Here is a 25,254-nt window from a genome sequence, read left to right as displayed (position 1 = left end):
TATTCATCCTAGACAAGTACTTTTTGTGTCTAACCCTACGTTTTTGGGGTCTAGGAGTCCATTGAACTTGTCGAAATTGCAGAGATACAATTAGATAATTGTGAAATCCAATATTGAGTTTGTGACTCTGTTAAAACCCTCTGAAATAGTCACCAGTTTCAGTTTCAACTAAACTAAATATTTAATAAATGTCTGAATATTTATATATTTTTTGGAATAAGGTTTCAAGATATCCTCAAAACACTACTAGTCACAATGTTCAGTAATTCAGAAGGTTGTGGCAGAGAATATTGTCAGTTGATAGAAAATAGCCTACATGATTGCAATATTGAAACGTTTTGGATAGCTCGGTGGATAAAATTTGGCTCAAACTACTGTAAATAATTCATCTTTGACTATACACCCCACCCAAAACTAATTTCTTGCATTATAGAGCGTCGCAGTCCCGCCCCCTTTCATGACGGCGCCAGGCCCAGGAAATAATTCCCAATGCATTTTTCCCATAGACATTTTGAAACTTATTTATTTAAAGACGTTGTACAAAGCCAACTCTTGTCGTGACAAATCATGACAACAAACACAATATTTTGGACCAAACAAATAATTACAAAGAAGAAAAACAAGTGTTGTAACCTGCCGTTTTTTAATTCTTTGTTTGGCCCAAAACATTGTGTTTATTGTCATGATTTGTCACGACAAGAGTTGGCTTTGTCCGCGGCGTAAACGTCTTTAAATAAATACTTTTTGAAAAGTCTATGAGGAAAATGAACGGTGATTTATTTTCCGGGTCTCTCGAGGAGGCGGGACTGCGACGCTCTATTTACTCTTAGTGCAGAGTAGTAGTCAGAAGTCTCTACCGGGTGCAGAGGGGCGTATGATAGGTGGGGTTGGGTGAGAGAAGGTAAAGGGGGGTCCGGTCTAGAGTTTAGTGGTATTAGTATAGTTTGGGTATGGGGAGTGGGGGTCACTGGATTTCTCCCTGGGGACTTGGAGCACAGAATAGCAAAGTTAAGAAGACCCTCATGGTCTTCTCCTCTCTGCATGTCCAAGGTGGCTCATACATGTCCCATTAAAGCTATGGGGCACTTGAGAGCTTGAGAGATTGGGGCTTATCTGTCCCTGTGGTGGTAGTTCTAAGACCTCCATGTTGTGCATTGCAATAGCCACATTCAAATATTCAACTATACATTCTTCATGTCCAGGAGGGGGGAATAGACCTGCATCATTTTGAAGTAACAGCAATTATGACATGTCACACAGTTGGATTGTTGGACCATTCCGGAGCTCCGAGGATTGTCATGTAGAGAAGGAGAAATGATACGCCACACATTTCAACAAAGACAGTTCTGCAAACGATACATGAAAGATCTTTTCATCTTTGACATATCTCACTCCAAGTGGCTTAGGGAGCCTGCACTCTCCTCGTTCTCAACCCCTCCAAAAGCAAATTAGCATTTGGGATTCAAACAATTTCTAAGGCATGGCATGCTGGAGAACGGAGTGTGGAGGAGGTAGAAACTAAGGAATTGGGGTTTTGCTTAGGCTGGGAGGAGTGTTCCTATGTCGCCTGGCTCACTAGTCCCACTGGTCCCATGTGGACCATGCTGGCTCTTACTCCCGAGATAGGACCTCTTGAGTTTGCATAGGTAGTGAGGACAGTCTCCACTGATGGTGGTTATAAGACCTCCACATGTTGCAAGACTGTCAGGCAGACAGTCGTTTTCCTAAATGTATGTACGCTGGTCCCAAATGGACCTCTTGCTGGCTCTGAGCTAGGCGCTTAGAGGGGGCATATACAGGAGGGTGAGACCCACATAGTGGTGGATAAGACCTCCACGTGGTGCATGATTGTTTGTCAGGCAGACAGGGGTGTCCCTATGTCGGACTGGCTCACAGGAGAGTCGGCATCTGGTTGGTGGCTGACCATTCATATTACTGGGGCCCCCAGTGACTGATCATTATGGTGCAGAATGTCCTCTCCCCTCTCTAGAACAGCTAGTACAAAAATGAAAAAAGTGCAAAAATCACGAAATGAGGGGCGCCCACTGTATTTATATCGGCCACATGTCATCCTACATTGTCATTTAGTACCCTAAACAAACATTAAAGTCCATAGTCTTGGCTGCCACGTGACTTCAAAATACATGCATTGGAGGGCCTAGCACCCCTCAAACATGCAGTCTGACCATTAGGTCTATGCAGAAATAAATGCTTGTTTGTTGGATAGCAGCAGTGACACAGCGTGGAGGGAGGTTAGATTGGGATTATATGGGGAGACCGACACTGGAGCCCAGGGCTCAAGGTTATTGTCAGCAGTACCAAACACAAAGTAAATGTGAAATTTATTTTACACACACAACTACTACAGTCTAGGCCTGGGGAATAAGAAGATGTCTGTGACAAGCATAACTGAACCCTATCCGTGCGACACTCCACCACCTGCCTATATACCAAGATACATGTGTGATAGCTCTGTACTGACTTACACACCTCTCTAGTCTCTAGGCCCATGAGGGGCCATTTCTCTCCACTGTATCCCCACTGAGGAGTCCATCTTCCCCATAGACCAGACAAGTGGCAATTTGGTTCTACAGTGTGTTTGGTGCAAAGACACTCAGCATTGTGAGCTTTTATAGATTGCCTATTTTCACAATGTTTGTCCCGGCCCACAGTTTGGAAACCACTACCCTATAGGGGACTTATTTCTATTATTATTATTGCCAGACACCTTTACAAACAAAATAGTGCAGACATTTCTCTGTAAATGTATTCCATGATTTGTGTAATATTCCCATGCAGTCTATCACTTGGCAGCCATGCTTTTACAAATGTCACATGACAGTACCACCCAGTAATAATTAATGTATTCCTTATTGTTATGGTATCAAAATAAATCTCCTGAAAGCTTCAACAGAATGTGAATTGTGTACAGGTGATGAATTCACCAATCCTGGGCAGTACGGCATTATAGAAAAGGGAAATGTCCTATTACACTGTTATAAACAATTGCTTTAATATATCATTGTACTTTTATATATCATTTATATATGCTAATTGGATTCCTAGATAACCAAAACATAGGGTTAGACACCAAAATTATTTTTCTAGGATGAATAATGGAGGAGTAATGGTATTTTAAGAACTGGCGGCGGCCATCTTGAAAGAAAAAACACATTTCGGGAAAATTGTGACTAGTAGTGTTGTTGTGTTTTGAGGATATCTTGAAACCTTATTCCAAAAAATATATAAATATTCAGACATTTATTAAATATTTAGTTTAGTTAACTTGAAACTGGTGACTATTTCAGAGGGTTTTAACAGTCACAAACACAATATTGGATTTCACAATTATCTAATTGTATCTCTGTAATTTGGACAAGTTCAATGGACTCCTAGACCCCAAAAACATAGGGTTAGACACAAAAAGTACTTGTCTAGGATGAATAATGAAGGAGTTGGGCTATTTTAATGGTTTTTAGGCCATCTTGGACGCCATCTTGAAAATAACACCTTTCGGGTGGTCAGACTTTGGTAGACTTTTAGTATGTTATTAAGGACACCTAATACTACATAAATCAGTTGAGAAACCTTTTGTTGCATTTTTTTGGGGTCAAACCATATTCTTACCCGCCTACTTCCCCCCTGACCGCTCAAATGTTCCCCATCGTCAAACTAAAGCTGGATATACCTTCATCCCATTGGGTGGTTTTAATAGGATGTTGCATACCTTAAAAACTGAAGATTGCAGCTATTTAACTAGACATTTTACAATGTGTAATTAGTTAGTTTATTGTTTTGTGTATTATGGGTACTGTTTTAATGTGTACAGTTACTACAGTATAGTCTCCTGGCCAGAGGTCTGAAGCAAGTTCAATAACATCACTGCCTCATTAGTGCGCTGGTAGATCTGACTATAATTACATTTATGTATTCCATTAAATTATTTATTCTTGTGGCGTCCATAATCATATCATATTAGCCTTATTCTTTAGGCTGCAACCCTGGCTGATGGGAATTTGGAAACATATGTATGAAAAAATAATTCAAAGTGATAAGTTTCCTAAGTAGGAGTCTTCGCTGTTGTTGGATCATTATGGGTATAGGCACTATGAAATGTTTTCATATTCCATAGCCAACAGCTCACAGCTCAAGAAGCTGACACAGATAACTCACCCGCTCTGGTCACAATTTATACTTCTAATATTAAGGCTGCAACTATCAATTATCTACTTAGCAACAATTATTGTTTTGATTACTTTTTTAGATTAATCGAGTAATCGAAGTGCGTTCTTTATTAACGAATCAACACAAACATTCAAATAGATTTTTATAATCCACTAAATGGATTAATCTTATAAAACACTTATATTTTAAGTGTCACGCAAAGATTTCTGAGCTCGTAGAATGCCTTTTTTATTTTTATTAAATTGGTTAATTCAAGTAACTGTTGCTTCCCTATCTCATGTCATTGTTTTTACTTAGGCCTATATGTTTTAGAAAAATCTGAACATCTTTTTGACAAATTATCGATCAAAACAACAGTCTAGTCCTAATCAGCATCCAACACAGCCACCTCCATGATGCCATCATTGACACGTCTTCTCCTCCTGCCATAGACAGACAGACGGACGGACGGACGGACGAGACAGACAGACAGACAGACAGACAGACAGACAGACAGACAGACAGACAGACAGACAGACAGATTAAGACCACTTTATTAAAACATTTTTTTCCAAAGCCTAGTTCAGGATAGAACTAGAAGTACATAGAGAAGTGTGTTCTCACCTCTGGCTCTGTCCTTCAGAATAGAACTAGAACTACATAGAGAAGTGTTCCCTCACCCCTGGCTGTCCTTCAGAATAGAACTAGAACTACATAGAGTAGTGTGTTCTCACCTCTGGCTCTGTCCTTCAGGATAGAACTAAAACTACATAGAGAAGTGTGTTCTCACCTCTGGCTCTGGCTCTGTCCTTCAGGATAGAACTAGCACTACATAGAGAAGTGTGTTCTCACCTCTGGCTCTGTCCTTCAGGATAGAACTAGCACTACATAGAGAAGTGTGTGTGCTCACCTCTGGCTCTGTCCTTCTGGATAGAACTAGAACTACATAGAGAAGTGTGTTCTCACCTCTGGCTCTGTCCTTCAGGATAGAACTAGCACTACATAGAGAAGTGTGTTCTCACCTCTGGCTCTGTCTTTCTGGATAGAACTAGAACTACATAGAGAAGTGTGTTCTCACCTCTGGCTCTGTCCTTCAGGATAGAACTAGCACTACATAGAGAAGTGTGTTCTCACCTCTGGCTCTGTCCTTCAGGATAGAACTAGCACTACATAGAGAAGTGTGTTCTCACCTCTGGCTCTGTCCTTCAGGATAGAACTAGCACTACATAGAGAAGTGTGTTCTCACCTCTGGCTCTGTCCTTCTGGATAGAGAAGTAGAGGAAGGTAGAGATGACGTAGAAGTGAACACCAGTATCTTGATGCTCAGCTGCGGGTCAGAGTTATGAGAGGTTCTGCTGGGTCATCACTCGGGTCGGAGGAGGAATCTGTGAAAGACAAACCGAAGCTTTAGTATCCAAACACTGGATGGTCTTCTCGCGGTGAGGACGGTCCAAACACTGGATGGTCTTCTTGCGGTGCGGCAGCAAATTTCTATTTTAGTTTAGTCAGTCTTTGGACTTTTCACGGCTTTAAATAGTCAATACAGACATTGATCCCCATCCTGGCAGCGTCCTCAGTGGTCTAGCGTTTCAGACATCCGACTTTGAATCTGAACTTTATAACGTCATGGGTTAAAAAAACCCTTATGATTTTTTTTCCAACAACCACGGATTACTTGTTTTTGTGAGGTTACGGTTAGGTCTATGAATTAGTCCACGGTCCACGGACCCCCATTTAATGGCATTTCTATCTCTGGAAAGTCAATCATTGTCACGCCCCACTCCTCTGCCTTTCTATTTGAGCCGTGACTCATGGCTCCAAACCCTGAACTCTTATTATGACATGACCATTTTGTGTTTAGTTCATGTTCTGTAATACCTTGAATGTAATGCCTTGAATGTTAAAGAAAGCGCTTGTCATGTGTGTTGCCTTTGAACGTAATTAGGTTTTGGACTTATTCTGTATGTTGTGTATATTTGGCCTTGTGGTGTTTGGTTTTGGTAACAAATAAATACCTTGAACACCAAATAAACGCCTTGAAGATAATCTACTCTGCATCTGGTTGCCTGCTTTTGGGTCCTACTCCGTAACTCATTCCTGACAATCATTTAAGTATGCAAATTAGTTATGTATCGCGGTTAGAATGTCAACAAACACAACAGTGCTTTCTCACTGTTCTCAAAGGGAGTCGGAATGGAAGGATAGGCTACAGTATTTAATAACAATACTAATAAGTGAAACATGATGAGAAATGACTAATGAGCAAAGTAAACTAATATGGAACAAATAATTAGAACGAAGGGGGAAAAAGGAGGTTACAACACCTTTTTTCTTGTTTTTCTTCTGGGTAATTATTTGTTTGGTCCAAAATATTTTTTATTGTCATGATTTGTCACGATGCCAGTTCGTACAACGCTCTATTTGGAGCCCTTGCAGCCTCTCACCCTCAAACACTTTACAGCTGACGTCACTTCAATGAGGGTTCAGGGCTCAGGGCTTGAGGGAGGCAATTAGGCCTGATTTACACTGGCAGACAAATCTAGCCTGAATGTAGCCTGAATCAGATCTGTGTCACTTCAAGATAGAAATCCGATTCGCTTAAATAAGTCTAAATGCAGACAGGTCACATGGACTCCGGTTTTTTCAAATGTGACTTGAATCGCATCCAGAGGTGGTTTCAAATCTGATTTAAATCCGATCTGAGGAGATCTGTGAATAAGGACAGTTTTTTATGAAGTGATGCAAAGTGTCATGAATGGCGGACTCATCTTCAAAGTGCTGTCCCATTTCTTTCACACCAATTTGGAGCCATTGCAGCCTCTCACCCTCAAGCACTTAGGCCTAAAGCTGACGTCATACACCCGCCTTCTAATGAGAGCGGTGGGTTGCTCGCCACCCATCGACTAATCTAATATACGGCAACCTTCCCCGTGTTTCTTCACTAGTCCGATCCCGAAGAACACAGTTTGTCGGCCACTGCTACAGAGCTGACAATGAGGTCATATCTTCCCTTCTTCTCTGGAGTCCTGCCTCAAAGCAGACCAGAGGTAGAAAACTGTCGTCCCCTGATGTCATCGCTAGGGACACAGGCATCAGTAAGCAGGAACTGGGGATGGCAATTAAGGACCGGGAAGTCTGGCGTGTTATTGTAAAATCCACGATCTCGACCGTGGTCGAAAAATGATGATGACTAGTCTAATATGGTTGTGATATTGGCACTGATGTGATCAATATCACAGCAATGGAGAGACAAAAGTGGTCCTCAATTTTGTGAAAGAATAAGATGTCGATGGTCTCAACGGGTGGTCTTTATTTTCTTCAAGATCATTGATCCCCGTGAAGACTATAAATTAGAAAATACTATTACAATCAATTATTTCTTGGTTCAACAATACAATGTGTGCATTAAATTCATCAATTGTCAATAGTCGAAATAATACAGTGTGAGTGACACAATAAATCAAATAATTTCAAGACAAGACCAATAAAATACCAAAAAGTAAAAGTAGTCTACTCATATTGCATAATGTCCCATTTCACAAGTTTAAAATGTGTACAAAATCTTGTGGAAATAGACGATCTACAAGCTCACAATGCGTCGCATCGCGACGCATTGTGAGCTTGTAGATCGGCTATTTTTAAATTTTATGTCAGAAACTGAACAGTGTGGGATATGTGCATTTTATTTATGTCTTTTTATTTCCTTATTTTATATTTCTTGTTATATTGTATTGTTTGTGACATGGATCCTCCTGGGTCTGAAATAAAGATTGATTGATTGATTGATTATAATGAAACTACCGGTATGTATATATAGGCTACTATATAGTGCTGTCTACATAAGATCCTATAATCATATCATCATATAATGCTATTGCGTTGCATTGCGGGCTTGTAGATCAGCTATTTTCAAAAAAATATGTGTGCACTTTAAATGAGACATACAGCATTTATGTACCTTTATGCACATTTTGAATTACGGACTTTTACTTCTAACAAAGTACATCTATATTGCAGTATTGATACTTTTTCCACCACTGGCCATGATAGGCCTACTGACTTCAGCAGTACTTTACTAGGCCTAGGCATGTGATCTGCTGCCCCCTAGTGTTGGTCCACAGAAACACACCAGTTGTTGAGGTATGGTGGCACAGTCGGTAAGAAGGTCCTGCATGTGTTCGATTCCCGCTGGGGACGCTGTGGCGGGTCCCTGGAGTCAATGGCCAATTAGATATAATTATTAGATATAATTATTTTGGGGCTCCTTGACCTGAAAATGTTTTGAGAACCACTGACACATAGAAACATTTATCAGAAAGCCCAACACATTTAGGTCTAAATGTGTTGGATCAAATGGCTTAGAATAAGTACTAAGTTAGGCCCCTAGGGCCATGTGGTTCCCAGAGTGGGGTCAAGGGACCCCCAGGGGTCCTAGAGGGAGTTCCAGGGGGTCCCCAGCTAAATGATAGTTTGGAACCAAATGGACCCTTATGGGACTGTGACTCTGAGAGTGTCCAAATGGACCCTTATGGGACTGTGACTCTGATAGTGTCCACTTGTACACTCTCAGAGTTACATTAACATTGATTTTACTACATAAATTGGGGTCCCAGAGATATAAAAATGCCCTTAAATGGTGGGTCCGTAAACTAATGTATGTCAAACTGGAGGTCCTTGAAATTAAACAGGTTGAGAATCACTTCTTCTCTCATGGGGGGTCCCTGGCATATCTTTTCAAATGGGGGTCTGCGGGGCTAATTAGTGTCAATTTGGGGGTCCTTGACATGAAAAAATTTGGCAACCATACTGCCCTATAGGCTACAGCCATGTCAAGCAGTTTCTGGGGCTTCGTACACACATAAGGAACAACTGTGCTGTGCTCTGCCTGTGTTTCATGCATTTCAATGCTTTTCCAATGGAAGTCACGTGGTTTGACCAAACACTTGTGTTTGATTCCCCCCATCACTCACAACTGTTTGGTCAAACCACGTGACTTCCATTGGAAAAGCTTTGAGGCGGCCATAAAACACGGACAGCACAGAGCATGTTCGTCTGATATGTGTGTACGAAGCCTGAGGCAGCAGCGTCATTCTAAATGCCAAGACATATTAGGGCTCCATTTTCGTCACCGCTAAACCCCCTTTTTTTTTTACCATTTTGCCAAACATTTTTGAATAGTTAAAATGGCCAGTCTACAAGCTCACAGCGTGTCAATGTAGATTGGCTAGTTGAACTATTCAAAAATGTTTTTCAAAATAATTTAAAAAAAAAGTGCAAAGAAGTTTAGGGATAAGGGGTTTAGTGGTGACGAAAATGGAGCCCATGATGCCAAAATAATATTAATGAAACAGGACTTTTTAAAACAATGCTGGTTCATTATACTGTTAATTGTTCTTAATCTTAAATTAAAAGACATCGTCATTTCTAAAAAATATATAATTCTGCCATTTCTATACTTGAGTTGAACTGAAGAAAAACCTGGTCGTTATTTATTATCGTTGTTTCTTCAGTGTTGCACTCTCTGCAGACAGCCCTCCTCCTCATCCTCCTCCTCCTCCCCCTCCTCCTACTCCTCCTACTCCTCCTCCTTGAACAAGGTGGACCCTCTTGTAAACAAGTGTAATGCTTAATTGGGTCGTCCACTCACAGTTAACAGTCTCTGTATTGAGTTTGTGCTTGAAATGTACTGTAATTCTGCAAACTGTTAATAAATATTTCAATCAATCAATCAATCGATTGGTCGTGGAACACCACGACCAATGAGCTGTGGCCAAAACTGTCATGTGACAACACTTTGAATAATAAATAAATACACGACAACAGAACCACGATAGACTTTCACCAATCCGTTTATTAAATTCACAGTTTATCATTTAGGCACTGAGCAATGAATCCACAGAGCCATTTACAGCAACATGTTTTATCATTTAGGCACTGAGCAATGAATCCACAGAGCCATTTACAGTAACATGTTTTATCATTTAGACACTTAGCAATGAATCCACAGAGCCATTTACAGTAACATGTTTTATCACTTAGGCACTGAGCAATGAATCCACAGAGCTATATTTACAGTAACATGTTTTATCACTTAGGCACTGAGCAATGAATCCACAGAGCTATTTACAGTAACATGTTTTATCATTTAGGCACTGAGCAATGAATCCACAGAGCCATTTACAGTAACATGTTTTAGAACACCACAAAGTTGGTATGGTGACTTTAAAATAAAATACACCATGAAATAGAATACACCATGAATTAAAATACAACATGAAATAAAATACACCGTTGGCCCAGCCTGTAACAGGAACATCTGTTCATAGGCCTACAGTAAAAATCACACCCGTGTGAAGTGAGGGGCGCTCTTATCATCGTACATCATCTCATCCCGACCAATCACAATCTGCGTCCCCACCTTCGTCATCAGTGTGTGTTTAACCCATTTAGGCCTGACGTCGACATTCTAAATTATAATGTCTTCTAAATTCTGACAGTTTTCTGAAATACCTCATGTTTCTGTATCAGTGGTTCTCAATATTTCATGTCAAGAACCCCAAAAACGTTGATCACTCTCTGCTGATTTGTGATCGCCTGCACTGCACTCCCTGTGGGGGGGGGGGGTGGACACTGCAATCAATGTGGAGGTCAGAGGTCAAATCATATCAATGTGGAGGTCAGAGGTCAAACCCCATCAATCTGAGGTCAGAGGTCAAACCCTATCAATCTGAGGTCAGAGTCAAACCCTATCAATCTGAGGTCAGAGGTCAAGCCCTATCAATCTGAGGTCAGAGGTCAAACCTTATCAATCTGAGGTCAGAGGTTAAACCCTATCAATGTGGAGGTCGGAGGTCAAACCCTATCTTGGGGTCTTTAGCACATCAAGGTTTGATTGACAGATTGTCACTGTGCTTCTTATATACATCATCAGTGTGATGTCACCATGATGAGTCACTCATGACCAAATATGGAGTCCATGATGTCAGGCGTACTGGCGACGGTGGTAACCATGACAACCTGGACTCACTCAGACATGTGGAGTAACCATGGCGACCTGATGTGACCCTCGCTCGCATCGAGACTCTATCTCTGCTCACACAGAAACACTGAGGAGCCAGACGACCACAACCAGAACCCAACGCAGAGGGGTTCAGTGGACGTAATCTGGAAGGTGTGCAGGTGGGTCAGAGTGTCCTCTGAGGACACGTCATAGAAGGACAGAGTCCCAGCGGGACGGTCTACATAGACTGCTGCTCTGCAGACCCTGACCTCCCTGACCTCACGGTCAGCATCCACTGCTGCTCTGTTGGAGCGTCTACAGGGACGGACAGGGAGGACAGTCCCCTCCCTATTGTGTCTGACATAGTAACCGTCACCATCACACTCCAGACTCCATGACATGCCATTCCATCCAAGGGTACTGTCATCACCACCTCCTTTCCTGCCGATTGCTCTGTCAGTCCCTGCTATAGCAACCCTTCCACTCCACTCTACCTCAGAGTAGCAGCGTTCGCTCACACTCTCTGCACTAAGAATCTGATGATGGACATCGAACCGTTCTGCATGATCAGGATACTGATGACGCTGTCCCTTCAACCATGTGACCTTCCTGTTGTCCTCAGACAGAGTGAGGTCACAGTGTGCTGTGTTTGTGTCCAGTGAGAGACGCTGGGAATCTGATGAGAAAACACACAGTAACCATTAAGTACATCATTCACTGACACACACACACACACACACACACACACACACACACACACACGTGCGTGCACGCACACACACACACACTCACACACACACACGCGCGCACACATGCAAACACACACGTGTGTGTGCGCGCACACACACACACACACACACACACACACACACACACACACACACACACACACACTTAACATCTTTATTTGTATTCACATTTTACAAGAAATTTCTTGAACACAAACAATAGTGGATGCGCAAACTTGAGAAAACTAGTGCTTCAGGATACAGATCACGGCAGGGTACAGAAAGCATGACCAAACATGACCAAATGTTACCTCACCTTGCCCACTTTGCTAAGAAGTACTTCAAGTGTAGCTTCAGAGCGTGTATTCAGTAGTGGAGAGCCAAGGATTTAACACTTTGCACGTTTCATTTTTTTACTCTGAGATCCGTTTATCTGCACCTGTAATATTTTCAGGCAACGGACCCACACATGTCTGCTACCTTAAACCACTTCAAGTTCTTTTTTTAATAAAACAGGTCGGGAGTTATTAAACCGAACGTCAGTTAATCAGATTAATTGTAGCGGCATGCGTGATAAATGTATAACAACGCTAAAAACACCATTAAACATATCGTTTTCAGCTTAAAGCAATTATATTTCATTGAAGCAACTCCTTAGCATTGTTTTCATACCATGGATGTGATAAGAAAATGTATCAAACATAAGGGAAATATTAAATAGTATCGGGTGTACCAGTTTGGGCGTTTGAGTCAGTTCAATGGGAAAATACATTGATTAAACAAACGTTTGATTGATTGAGTTGTACAATGTTATACAACCCTAAACTAATTTTAGAATACACTCTGTAATGAAGACAGCTGACTGAACATATAATATTGGCCAATATGTCAAATATGTAAATATTACATAATGGTATTGAATGGAAACTTTTGCAAGTTGTTGTTTGGCGTTGCTTACAGACCAGAATGAACGTGTATTCCGTCTAAACACGATGCAAACTAATGAAGAACATAAGCATGAAGACATCCATGTGGATTTTTATTCACCAACATCAAAGAAAGAAATTGTAGCACACATATACTCCAGGTGTAAAATGTTACGCTTTTTAAGAAAAGTCAGTTTTTCGCAAAATAACTCCCCGTACTGTAGGATGAAGGTAAACACTTCAAACTTCCTGGGCACGTAGAGTACGCTGCTTTACACATACTGACGCGATGGCGTCATGATGGCTTTGACCAATCAAGAGATAACGTTCATGTTACAACCATGACGCGTTACAATCGTGGCGGCTCTCCCCTACATCAAGGTTTATTTGCAGTCCAAGAAAGGCACGACTTACAGAGGAGCTCATTGACATGTTGGTGTTCCTAAAATATGACACTAAAATAGTAATTTTGTTGCATATTGAAATTTGAAAATGCATTAGATTGCATTGCTGTACTGTTTTGTTGCATTTTTTTATTTATTTTCAATAAGTCCCTGTTCAATATAAATCTGCTTGTCTGCTTCTATTAGTTAATGCACAAATTCAATTGTTGCATTATGTTGCAGTTGCAAAGTTGCACATACTGTACTAGTGTACTGTTACTGTATAAGAAATAATAGAACTTCCAGACAGTTGATCATTTCAGGGTTCAGAGTTAGTACTTCGAGTTTGTATTGTGTACTCTACCTCAGATGCAGTTAAGTTGTTACTTGAATAGACAAGATGAGAATAGATTTTACTATATTTGATTTGATTTTTACTTGAACTTTTATGCCTTTTTGAATGTGTTACACACGGTACCAGAGCCCTAGTATCTCAGGCTTTTCAACAAGTGTTGAACTGTTAAACAAGTGAACATTGTTTGCATTGTTGATTGTTGTAATGTTCATATTCTATATTTCTTGAAAATGCATAAGATTGCGCAGCTTTTATTTGTACTTTGTACGTTAAAACCTCAGAGGATTTTCAAAAAACTACCTCAAGTTCTGTATTGTTCTTGAAATAAAAATATTATTTTGCACTAAAATCGCTGTGGTTGCAATGGTATCGAAAAATATCAATACATTTCAGAATAGCGTATCGAAGTGTAAAATCCAGTATTGTGACAACACTAGTATATAGACAATATTTCAGGCCAATAAAAAAAGACTATATACCAAATTTCCCACCCGTCAACCTGGACTGCCGGACTACTAGACAAGGAGGTTAAATGGGAGGCTATTGTGCAGTCAAAGTTACCAATACAAGCTAGTTAATTCAGCATTATTTTATTGACCGGTCAGGCCGGTATGGTAGGCCTCAGGCCTAGCAATATAGGCCTCAGGCCTACCATACCAGGCCCACATTCAAATATGTGAGTGAGAACACGTGAATGTTTCTGTCATTCCGATCTCCCACATATTTCTATTGACTGGCTTTATCTCTCAGCCAAGGCTGTAGTTGTCTGCAACGTGTCACTAAGGAGTATGAAATCCTTGTTTGACCAACACGCACACGCCTGAAGATGCACTATGTGCGCACCAGACTGCGTGCTTGACAAACTACAATGTGAAAGCAAACCCGAACAAGAATGTTACAACTACACGCCTGAAGTCTACCAAACTATACAGTAGGTGTTAAAAAAACTCTGTATAAGATGTCAATAGTGAGAGATACTCACGTCCTTTAATGAGATGAGGATTGAATCGATCTTCTCCACCATGTTTCACTCTGTAGGAAGTAGAACAACAATGCATCAATGTCTGACTGTCTAACACAACGTCTCCACTAGCTGACACTACAGTGTTTCACTCTGTAGGAAGTAGAACAACAATGCATCAATGTCTGACTGTCTAACACAACGTCTCCACTAGCTGACATTACAGTGTTTCACTCTGTAGGAAGTTGAACAACAATGCATCAATCATCACATGCCTGAAAATAGTAAAATTGTGGTGTTTCCCCACAAACATTACCCACAAATAGTAAAGGGTTCTCCTGTAAACCGGGCCCCACATCAGGGTCTACTCACTTGAGATTCTCCAGCCCAGCAGAGAGCAGCATCTTCATTCCTGACTCATTCACCATGTTGAGACTCAGGTCCAATTCTCTCAGATGGAGGGAGGGGTTAGAAGTTAGAGCTGAGGCCAGAACTTCACAGCATCTCTCTGTCAAGAAGCAGTTCTCCAGTCTAAATGAAGAATACAACCAGATGAGAGAGAGAGAGAGAGAGAGAGAGAGAGACATTGCATGTGAATCATTGCATGTGAATCACATTGGCATGTTCTAAGTCAGAGGGAGGGTGAGCTAATTGTATTTCGAGTCCAAGGGAGGGTGATCCAATTCTGATAATAAAATAGTATATATACATGTTTTACTGCAGCGTTTGTTTTTATTCAGTTGAACTTTGTCTAATAAAACCCTCTGTTTCTTTGACTTGTAGTTGGTACTTCCCAACGCTGGCCATGCGAGGCTACAGTTTATCATTGTTCCTACACACGCACACACACACACACACACACACACACACACACACACACACACACACACACACACACACACACACACACACACACACACACACACACACACACACACACAAGTCTAATAAAAAAAAGGCTTCTAAATCCTAACATTATTCTGAAACACTCAGCGCGCTATGAGCTTGTAGATCTGCTATTTTTCAATCGCTAAAGTATAACATAATGCTTAGTTAAAACACCAAGAGGGGTCCCTGCCCAAAATGGGTTAAAACACCAAAAGGGGTTCCTGACCTAAGTAAGCTAAGCTACTACGCTTTCATATATGGAGTATACGGTTGTCTCCGCACATACGCGTAGTTAGCACCATTAGGCACCGTTAGCCTCGCTACGTTTATAAACGTAGATAGCAGCAAAATAGTTCATATAAATATCATTCAATACTAGGGGATGACACTCTGACAACAAAACACATTGAACCACTCAGAGGTGTTTAGGTTTTAAATGTGGTATCTCAGCATAAAGACTACATACATTAGTCACTGTATCTTATCAATATTATGGTCAGTGTGAGTTACCATGATATTAACCTCATCCACACTCTTCAAATACTACCACCATCATAACTACATTATAATCACTTACTATAACAGAACTTTACTTAACCAATTCAAATAAAAAATGTTAAATTAATCTGACCTGAGAGTCTCCAGACAACAGTTTGGGCTCTTCAGTGCAGCACAGATGAGATCCAGTCCAGAATCCTTCAAGCCGTTTCCACTCAGGTCCAGTTCTCTCAAATGGGACGGATTGGAGCTGAGAGCTGAAGCCACAACTTCACAGCCTCTCATTGACAAGGAGCAGTTCTTGAATCTAAATGAAGAATACAACCAGATTAGGAGAGAGAGAGAGAGAGAGAGAGAGAGAGAGAGAGAGAGAGAGAGAGAAAGACAGAGAGACAGAGAGACAGAGAGACAGAGAGAGAGAGAGAGAAGGGAGGGGAGATTAAAACCAATAAAATACATATTCCTGGATAGATAATAATACCCCTCTGTTGCTTTCACTTGTAGAACGAACGAACGAACGAACGAACGAACACACACACACACACACACACACACACACACACACACACACACACACACACACACACACACACACACACACACACACACACACACACACACACACGCGTCTTTCTCTCTCTACTCTGCCGATGCGAACGGAAATAAAAGCCTGGCTACTGAAGGATAGTCTGTCTCAGTCCCTCATATCTCTGGACACTTTCTTCATACTGAGCAAGCACAGAAACGCTATTGGCCCATTTTGGACTGAGGTCGATTAAAAAAAAGGCTTCTAAACATTTTTCTGAAAAACCCATGTTTCTATGTGACCCCCATAATTCTCTCTATATTGGGCCACGGACCACCATCTGAAAATATGTAGTTCCAGGGACCCCCCAGAAGCAAATATTTTAGTTAAAAATGTTCGCTCTGAAATATATATTCAATGATTTGCGCCACATTTTAACGATTTAAAAAAAATAGCAGATCTACAAGCTCGTAGCGCGCCACTCGCGCTATGAGCTTGTAGATCTGCTATTTTTCAATAGCTAAATTATAACATAATGTTTAACCCTTTTAGGCCTGACGTCGAAATAAAAAAAAAGTATTCTGAAAGAATATATATAAAGATCTGTGTTGCATTTTCACGATTTTTCAAAAATAGCAGACCTACAAGCTCGTAGCGCTTGTAGTGTGAGTTACCATGATATCAACCTCATCCACACTCTTCAAATACTACCACCATCATAACTACATTATAATCACTTACTATAACAGAATTTATCCACATCACAATAAAAAATGTTAAATTAATCTGACCTGAGAGTCTCCAGACAACATTTTGGGCTCTTCAGTGCAGCACAGATGAGATCCAGTCCAGAATCCTTCAAGCTGTTTCCACTCAGGTCCAGTTCTCTGAGACAACAGTTTGGGCTCTTCAGTGCAGCACAGATGAGATCCAGTCCAGAATCCTTCAAGCCGTTTCCACTCAGGTCCAGTTCTCTCAAATGGGACGGATTGGAGCTGAGAGCTGAAGCCACAACTTCACAGCCTCTCATTGACAAGGAGCAGTTCTTGAATCTAAATGAAGAATACAACCAGATTAGGAGAGAGAGAGAGAGAGAGAGAGAGAGAGAGAGAGAGAGAGAGAGAGAGAGAGAGAGAGAGAGAGAGAGAGAGAGCGAGAAGTTGGGTAGGGGGAAATTACAACCAATAAAATACATATTCCTGGATAGATAATAATACCCCTCTGTTGCTTTCACTTGTAGAACACACACACACACACACACACACACACACACACACACACACACACACACACAAGTCTACAAGTCCGTCCGTCTTTCTCTCTCTACTCTGCCGATGCGAACGTAAATAAAAGCCTGGCTAATGAAGGATAGTCTGTCTCAGTCCCTCATATCTCTGGACACTTTCTTCATACTGAGCAAGCACAGAAACGCTATTGGCCCATTTTGGACTGAGGTCGATTAAAAAAAGGCTGCTAAATCCTAATATTTTTCTGAAAAACCCATGTTTCTATGTCAGTGGTGCTCAACCTTTTTCATGTCAAGGACCCCCAGAATTCTCTCTATATTGGGCCACGGACCACCATCTGAAAATATGTAGTTCCATGGACCCCCCAGAAGCAAATATTTTAGTTAAAAATGTTTGCTCTGAAATATATATTCAATGATTTGCACCACATTTTAACGATTTAAAAAAAAATAGCAGATCTACAAGCTCGTAGAACGCCACTATGTGGCGCGCTATGAGCTTGTAGATCTGCTATTTTTCAATAGCTAAATTATAACATAATGTTTAACCCTTTTAGGCCTGACGTCGAAATAAAAAAAATGTATTCTGAAAGAATATAAAGATCTGTGTTGCATTTTCACGATTTTTCAAAAATAGCAGACCTACAAGCTCGTAGCGCTTGTAGTGTGAGTTACCATGATATTAACCTCATCCACACTCTTCAAATACTACCACCATCATAACTACATTATAATCACTTAGGCCTACTATAACAGAATTTATCCACATCACAATAACAAAGTTAAATGAATCTGACCTGAGAGTCTCCAGACAACAGTTTGGGCTCTTCAGTGCAGCACAGATGAGATCCAGTCCAGAATCCTTCAAGACGTTTCCACTCAGGTCCAGTTCTCTCAAATGGGACGGATTGGAGCTGAGAGCTGAAGCCACAACTTCAACGTGTTCCTCTCTGAGGTCACAGTCAACAAGTCTGTAATAACAGATTAAATGTAAAATCAGAGATGATCAAAACAGAACAGACCAAGTTCACTGTCAAGGAGGTTCCCTGTGGTGCTGTCTGAAATGTGTGTGTGTGTGTGTGTGTGTGTGTGTGTGTGTGTGTGTGTGTGTGTGTGTGTGTGTGTGTGTGTGTGTTTGGATACTTTTCTAACTAAGCAAATAGCGGCAGTGTAACGGACCCACAGGTAATACTTTATTGTTTAGTATATATTCAGTGTTGTGAGGCATTGGAACAGGAAGTGTGCCAACAACTGATCACAGCTGATGTGAATCAGATGATTGGGACTCAGCTCAGCTGTGGCACTGTGGTTAAAAACAAGGAAATGCTGCCTCAGTACAGAGAAGACTTGGAACAGACAGCACACAAATGGTGTGGCTGAAGTTGGTTGGTTATGTGGATGGCTAAGGAAAGGGAGGCCAAAGGAACGGTCAAATGCCAACTAACCATGGAACGAACTGATGTCACACACAGAATATAGCACCTAGCTGGAAAGGGGGACAAGGTATTTTATTGATTTGCTTGCACTGTTATTGGTATTTGGTATTATTGTTAAAATGTATGCAGAAGGCTGTTTATGTATTGTGTAATGTACGTTAGTGTTGCATGGAAAATGTATTTTGTGCCTGAGATTGGAACAGTTTATGGATTATATTGTAGTGATTTATGACCATTGATACATTGTATTTTGTTTCTGTCCCAGTTCTACGTTGATCTATGAATAAAGCAACTTCAAAATCATCAGTTCAGACTTCATCCTTAAAAGGCCAGCTGGGTCCGCTACAGTAGAACTTTACCCGACTGGACTCCTCATCATCTACCACCTGCAAGGAAACATGGACTTCTCTCACTCTGAGTCTGACATCTGCACATGGATCTGGTGAACAGACACAAACACAACTTCCATTCAAAGGAACAAGGTCAGGAAACGAACTATATGGAAAAGGAACTGAACAAGCTACTAGACTTGCACAAGGATTGTTTAATTACATTTTCAGATGTTTATGATTTCCAAGATTATTTTTGTTTAATTAATAATACATGCAGTTGTCTAAGGGAAATATAGTTTTCTGTGCTAAATTATTTTCTATGGCCATTTAAGGTTTATTCTCCGTTTCTTTTACAAAATGGCAGACGATACAGATTCCGAGGTTGAGCATAAGTTGAAAAGTATTTTTGAACTATATGAACATTGGAAAATGGCAGCACGAATAGTAAAGAAACAGTTAAGGTCCAGCGTTACAGAGAGGGACCCAAGACTTCTCCTTTACACCTTGGAGAAGAGTAAAGACATTTTTGAACTGTATGGTGAAATAATCCAGAAATGCATCACACCACCTGATGGTCTACGAGGCCTAGTGGCTATATGTGAATGCGCTTCAAGAGATCTTTTCAAAGTTGTTGCTGAGAATATGGTAAATGGAAAGTTTTACGGAATGGAAGTGCATAATTATTTTCATGAGTACGAAATTATACGTGAGCAGGAAGAACAAAGGAAAGCTCTGGAAGTTCAAAGACAACATGAGATGGAGAGGCAAGAGGAGATACAGAGGAGGTTCCTGGCTGCTAAGGAGAGGCAACGGAGGGCTGCCGCAGAGAAGAGGGAGCAGCAGAGGCTCTTGGCTGCTGAGCAGGAGCAACAGAGGGCTGCTGCAGAGAAGAGAGAGCAGCAGAGGCTCCTGGCTGCTGAGCAGGAGCAACAGAGGGCGGCCGTAGAGAAGGAGCAGCAGGAGAAACCCCTGACTGCCATGAAGGAGCAGCAGGAGAAACCCCTGACTGCCATGAAGGAGCAGCAGGAGAAACCCCTGACTGCCATGAAGGAGCAGCAGGAGAAACCCCTGACTGCCATGAAGGAGCAGCATGAAGAGATTCAACAAAAGCAGCCAGGCCCAGGTGCGCCGGCTGGTGAGGAAGAAACAGTCATCAAGAAGCAGCTGGAGGTGACGGAGGGAGCAGCAGTGGTGAAGCCTAAAGACTCAGCCCAGCAGGGTGCAGCTACCCTGGCCTCACATCCCAAGGCACCAGGGGATTCAGTGGGAGCTGGTACTCTGCAGGCCGGAGAGGCCGAGCCTAATGCAGTGGCCACGATGGCCTACAAGGGGGCTACCAAGCAAGACTCCCCGGCAGCAGTCAAAGGGGAACGGAGGCCTAGAGGAGTGCGAAGACAACCAGACAAAGCGCAGGCATCCCTGCCCATCAAAGGGAAACCAGCCATGGCTAGAAGGTTCAAGGCCCAGGACACTAGGCTCCTGGAAGTCAATGCTGAGCATGCTCTCATTGGAGATGGAGTACTCAAGGTGGGAGAAAGATGGTACAACTCACTCTTACCTATTCTAAGAATTTTAAATGCATCTGGGGTCACGTAATTTTAAATCATTTGTGATTTATGTACATTGCTTTTAAATCACTGTATGATTTGGTGGGAGTGTAACGGACCCACAGGTAATACTTTATTGTTTAGTATATATTCAGTGTTGTGAGGCATTGGAACAGGAAGTGTGCCAACAACTGATCACAGCTGATGTGAATCAGATGATTGGGACTCAGCTCAGCTGTGGCACTGTGGTTAAAAACAAGGAAATGCTGCCTCAGTACAGAGAAGACTTGGAACAGACAGCACACAAATGGTGTGGCTGAAGTTGGTTGGTTATGTGGATGGCTAAGGAAAGGGAGGCCAAAGGAACGGTCAAATGCCAACTAACCATGGAACGAACTGATGTCACACACAGAATATAGCACCTAGCTGGAAAGGGGGACAAGGTATTTTATTGATTTGCTTGCACTGTTATTGGTATTTGGTATTATTGTTAAAATGTATGCAGAAGGCTGTTTATGTATTGTGTAATGTACGTTAGTGTTGCATGGAAAATGTATTTTGTGCCTGAGATTGGAACAGTTTATGGATTATATTGTAGTGATTTATGACCATTGATACATTGTATTTTGTTTCTGTCCCAGTTCTACGTTGATCTATGAATAAAGCAACTTCAAAATCATCAGTTCAGACTTCATCCTTAAAAGGCCAGCTGGGTCCGCTACAGGCAGTGAGTAACACATATTTAATTTAAATGTGCTCATAACTTTCCACTGTTGTCATTTGATTGTAATACAAACATTAAATAATTAAAACGATCCCAACTCGCTGCTGTTGTTCCACTCTATGGCAGTGAAGTGAAGAAATGTTCTGTCAACAGATGAACAGTCTGTACGACCGCATGCCATGGCAAAATCACCCTGATATCACTAAGTATACTAAACACTAATCACACTTGAATTGGATTGCAATACTAATATATATAATATATATAAATATGAAGTGAGTCTCTCTCTCTCTCTCTCTCTCTCTCTCTCTATGAATGAATGAAGTATATAGTGATCTAACATGTTAACATTCACACTACTAACCTCAGTAACCTGGCTGTTTTGCAGTTCCTCACAGCTGGGACCAGTCTTCGTCGCCCCTCCTGTGATGTGTTGTATTTCTGCAGGTCCAACTCCTCCAGACCCTCCTCTGACATCTGCAGCATGGAGGCCAGAGCTGAACACTGGGGCACAGTGAGTTCCTTCCCTGAGCTGTTCTCTGACTCCAGGTACTGTTGAATCCCCCGACTGACTGACGGGTCGTTCATCTCCATCAGACAGTGGAAGATGTTGATACATCTGTCAGGAGAGGCACGGCGATCATTCATCTCCTTCAGGTTGTCGATGACTCTCTGGATCTCCTCTGGACTGTTCTCGGTCTGACCCAGCAGGCCTCCTAACAGACTCTGGTTGGACTGCAGTGAGAGACCATGAAGGAAGCGGACAAAGAGGTCCAGTTGTCCACTCTTACTCTGCAGGGTTTTCTTTATAGCAGCCTTCAGGAAGTCAGACAGGAAACTGTCACTGTCGAAAGGGCTGTCTCCTAGGAATGCTTTCAGGACCTCAATGTTCTTGTTTCTCTTTGTGAACATTTGCCTCTTGTTCTTCTGAGTGAAACAGTGGAACAGGTAGACTGCAGCCAGAAACTCCTGGATGCTCAGATGAATGAAGCAGTAGACCGTTTTGTGGAAGAACAAACCGTCTTCTTTGAAGAAGGTTGTGCAAAAGCCCAAGTTTTTCAAGTCCTTGTTCACATCAAGACCGCACGCTTTCAGGTCCTCCTTATTGAAAATGATGTTGCCTTTGACCAGTTGGTGAAACGCCAGCTTGCCCAGCTTCAGAAGAACTTTCCCTGCAACCTTTATGAGCTTCCCTCTGTCTGCCTCGCCTTGTTTAGGATTCTCCCGCTGTATCTCACCCATCAGGAAGTGACAGAACAGCTCAACCAGGGTTTTGGGCAGCCTGAATGTCGCCCCCATGTTCTTCACCATGTCCTTCACAACGGTAGCAAGGATCCAACAGAAGACTGGGATTTCACACATGGTGAGGAGGATCTTTGATTCTTTGATCTGTGAGAGGATTGATCTGGCCTGGTTCTCATCACTGAACGTCTTCTCGAAGAACTCCTTCTTCTGGTCATCGCTGATGAACCCTCGTACTTCGGTCATCCTGTTTACAAACTCCTTAGGGATCTGATTGGCTGCTACAGGTCGCGAGGTTATCCAGATTCGAGCAGAGGGGAGGAGCTTCCCCTTGATGAGGTTTACAAGGAGATCTTCCACTGGGTAAGAGTTGTTGACATTCATGAGGCCAATTTCTTTGCTGAAATCAAAATGGAAATTATTTTCATCATAACCATCCAGAACAAACATGACTTTGAAGGGGCTGTTGCTGTAGTCTCCTGACTTCTGCACTTTAGTGAAGATAAGATTAAGAACGTCTTCCTCGATAAAACTGGTTTCCTTGATGCAGCAGTGAATTAGCTGTGCCAAAGTAAAGTTTTTTCCCTTGAGCATATTTAACTGGCGGAACTTGAGCGGGAACACGAGGTGTGGGTCTTGGGGGAAACATTTCTTGGCCCAGTCGAACATAAATTTGTGAACGAGGATCGTTTTCCCAATTCCTGCACAGCCAACGGTCAGCACTGTTCTTATGATACGTCCAGAAAGGTCTTTGAACATCTGAACCAGTTGGATTTCCTCTCTTGCCTTCTTCATCTCCATCTGTCTGGCCTCATGATGGCTGTGGATGTCTGTTCTTTCGATGTCTACATTGTAGAGCGGAGCGAAGACGTTATCAAACACGACCTCAGTCTGTGTGCCCAAATCTACACTCAGATATGTGCTGTTCATGTTGCGTTGAAGCTGTTCTTCATAGTCAGTGATGTGACGATATCCTGGTGTTCTCTTCAACAGACCTGTAGCGAACAAAGCAATTATGTGTTTAACAGCCTTGGAGGGAGGGAGGGAGGGAGGGAGGGGGGAGAGAGAGAGAGACTGACACACTAAGGCTGTCCCCAAACGTTCAAGGTTTGAATGTTCGCTCGTTAGGGTTGGCGCGCGCACGCACACACACACACACGCACACGCACACACACGGTGGGTGAAGAGACCATTTCCTTACCTCTCAGTTTGGCGGCCCTCTTCCTCTCCCTCTCCCGTCTTGCCTCGTGTTCTCCTGTCAAAGCTGAGATGTGAGACAGTGATTGGTTAGTGAGATGTGAGACAGTGATTGGTCAGTGAGATGTGAGGCAGTGAATAGTGATTGGTTAGTGAGATGTGAGACAGTGATTGGTCAGTGAGATGTGAGACAGTGATTGGTCAGTGAGATGTGAGACAGTGATTGGTCAGTGAGATGTGAGACAGTGATTGGTCAGTGAGATGTGAGACAGTGATTGGTCAGTGAGGAGACACTATAGGATCATTCGTGTCTTCACATAATGACACAGAGATGGATGGATTTATATCAATATAGATTGTAAATAAATCTAGTTAAAATAAATTAAAGACTCACAAGGTTTCTTGTTCCAGATTAAAGTTGCCAGCGCTACTGCGTACATGAAGAGAGTAACAATAATCCCACGTCTTAATCCTCTGGCTGTTGGTTCTGAAAGACAGAAATATAAAACATAAATATAAAAGAACATCTCTGAACATTTTTTTAATTCCCCTGCGAATGCTTCCTAGTAAAACAGGAAGTGAACACATCCACGTCTTGGTTGCACCATCTAGCTCCACCCCCCCTCATAGAGTTGTGGGAGGAGTTTCAAGTCAATCCGACAAACCGGAAGTAAGAATTATAGTTTTATGAAAGTGGAAGTCCGTACGGCTTTCCACTTTGATAAAACAATAATTCCTACCAACACACCCATCGGGTTTGGGACCTTTAGCAGCATGCTGCAAACTGGAGTTATGGCTGTTTGAAGCCCAGCCAATAGGAGTCAATAATTATGGTCCCCCCCCCCCTAGCAATCCCTCAAGGACCCCCTGGGGGTCCCTGAACCGCACTTTGATAACCACTGGCATGGCTGGCAAATGGGAGGAGAGATGGACAGAACCCCTGGGCAATGGGATTACATACATCCAGGCTATGGGATATAAAGTAAAGGCCAAAAATCTGAACTATAACCCTTGCACACGCACACACACGCACACACACACACACACACACACACACACACACACACACACACACACACACACACACACACACACACACAC

The 25,254-nt window shown here is 42.0% G+C and overlaps 1 protein-coding gene across 1 annotated transcript in view; it reads right to left on the bottom strand.

Annotated features, from left to right (window-relative positions):
- The window catches only part of LOC308322125 (NLR family CARD domain-containing protein 3-like), a gene marked incomplete at both ends in the record, with an annotated part of 53,341 nt that extends 29,716 nt beyond the window's left edge, over nucleotides 1–23,625 (bottom strand). Inside the window, 4 exons of the mRNA XM_080773320.1 lie at nucleotides 16,037–16,210; nucleotides 17,221–17,403; nucleotides 18,473–18,646; nucleotides 22,079–23,625. Of these exons, the coding sequence (XP_080629446.1) occupies nucleotides 16,037–16,210; nucleotides 17,221–17,403; nucleotides 18,473–18,646; nucleotides 22,079–23,625 (2,078 nt within the window). The remainder of the gene's footprint in view (nucleotides 1–16,036; nucleotides 16,211–17,220; nucleotides 17,404–18,472; nucleotides 18,647–22,078) is intronic.
- Nucleotides 23,626–25,254: the final 1,629 nt, after the last annotated feature.

Source organism: Protomyctophum bolini (genome assembly GCF_963924005.1).
Source record: "Protomyctophum bolini genome assembly, chromosome: 10".
In the NCBI taxonomy this organism is placed as follows: Eukaryota; Metazoa; Chordata; class Actinopteri; order Myctophiformes; family Myctophidae; genus Protomyctophum; species Protomyctophum bolini.
Note: the sequence above shows the minus strand (reverse complement) of the source record. Positions and strands in the feature narration are given on the sequence as shown.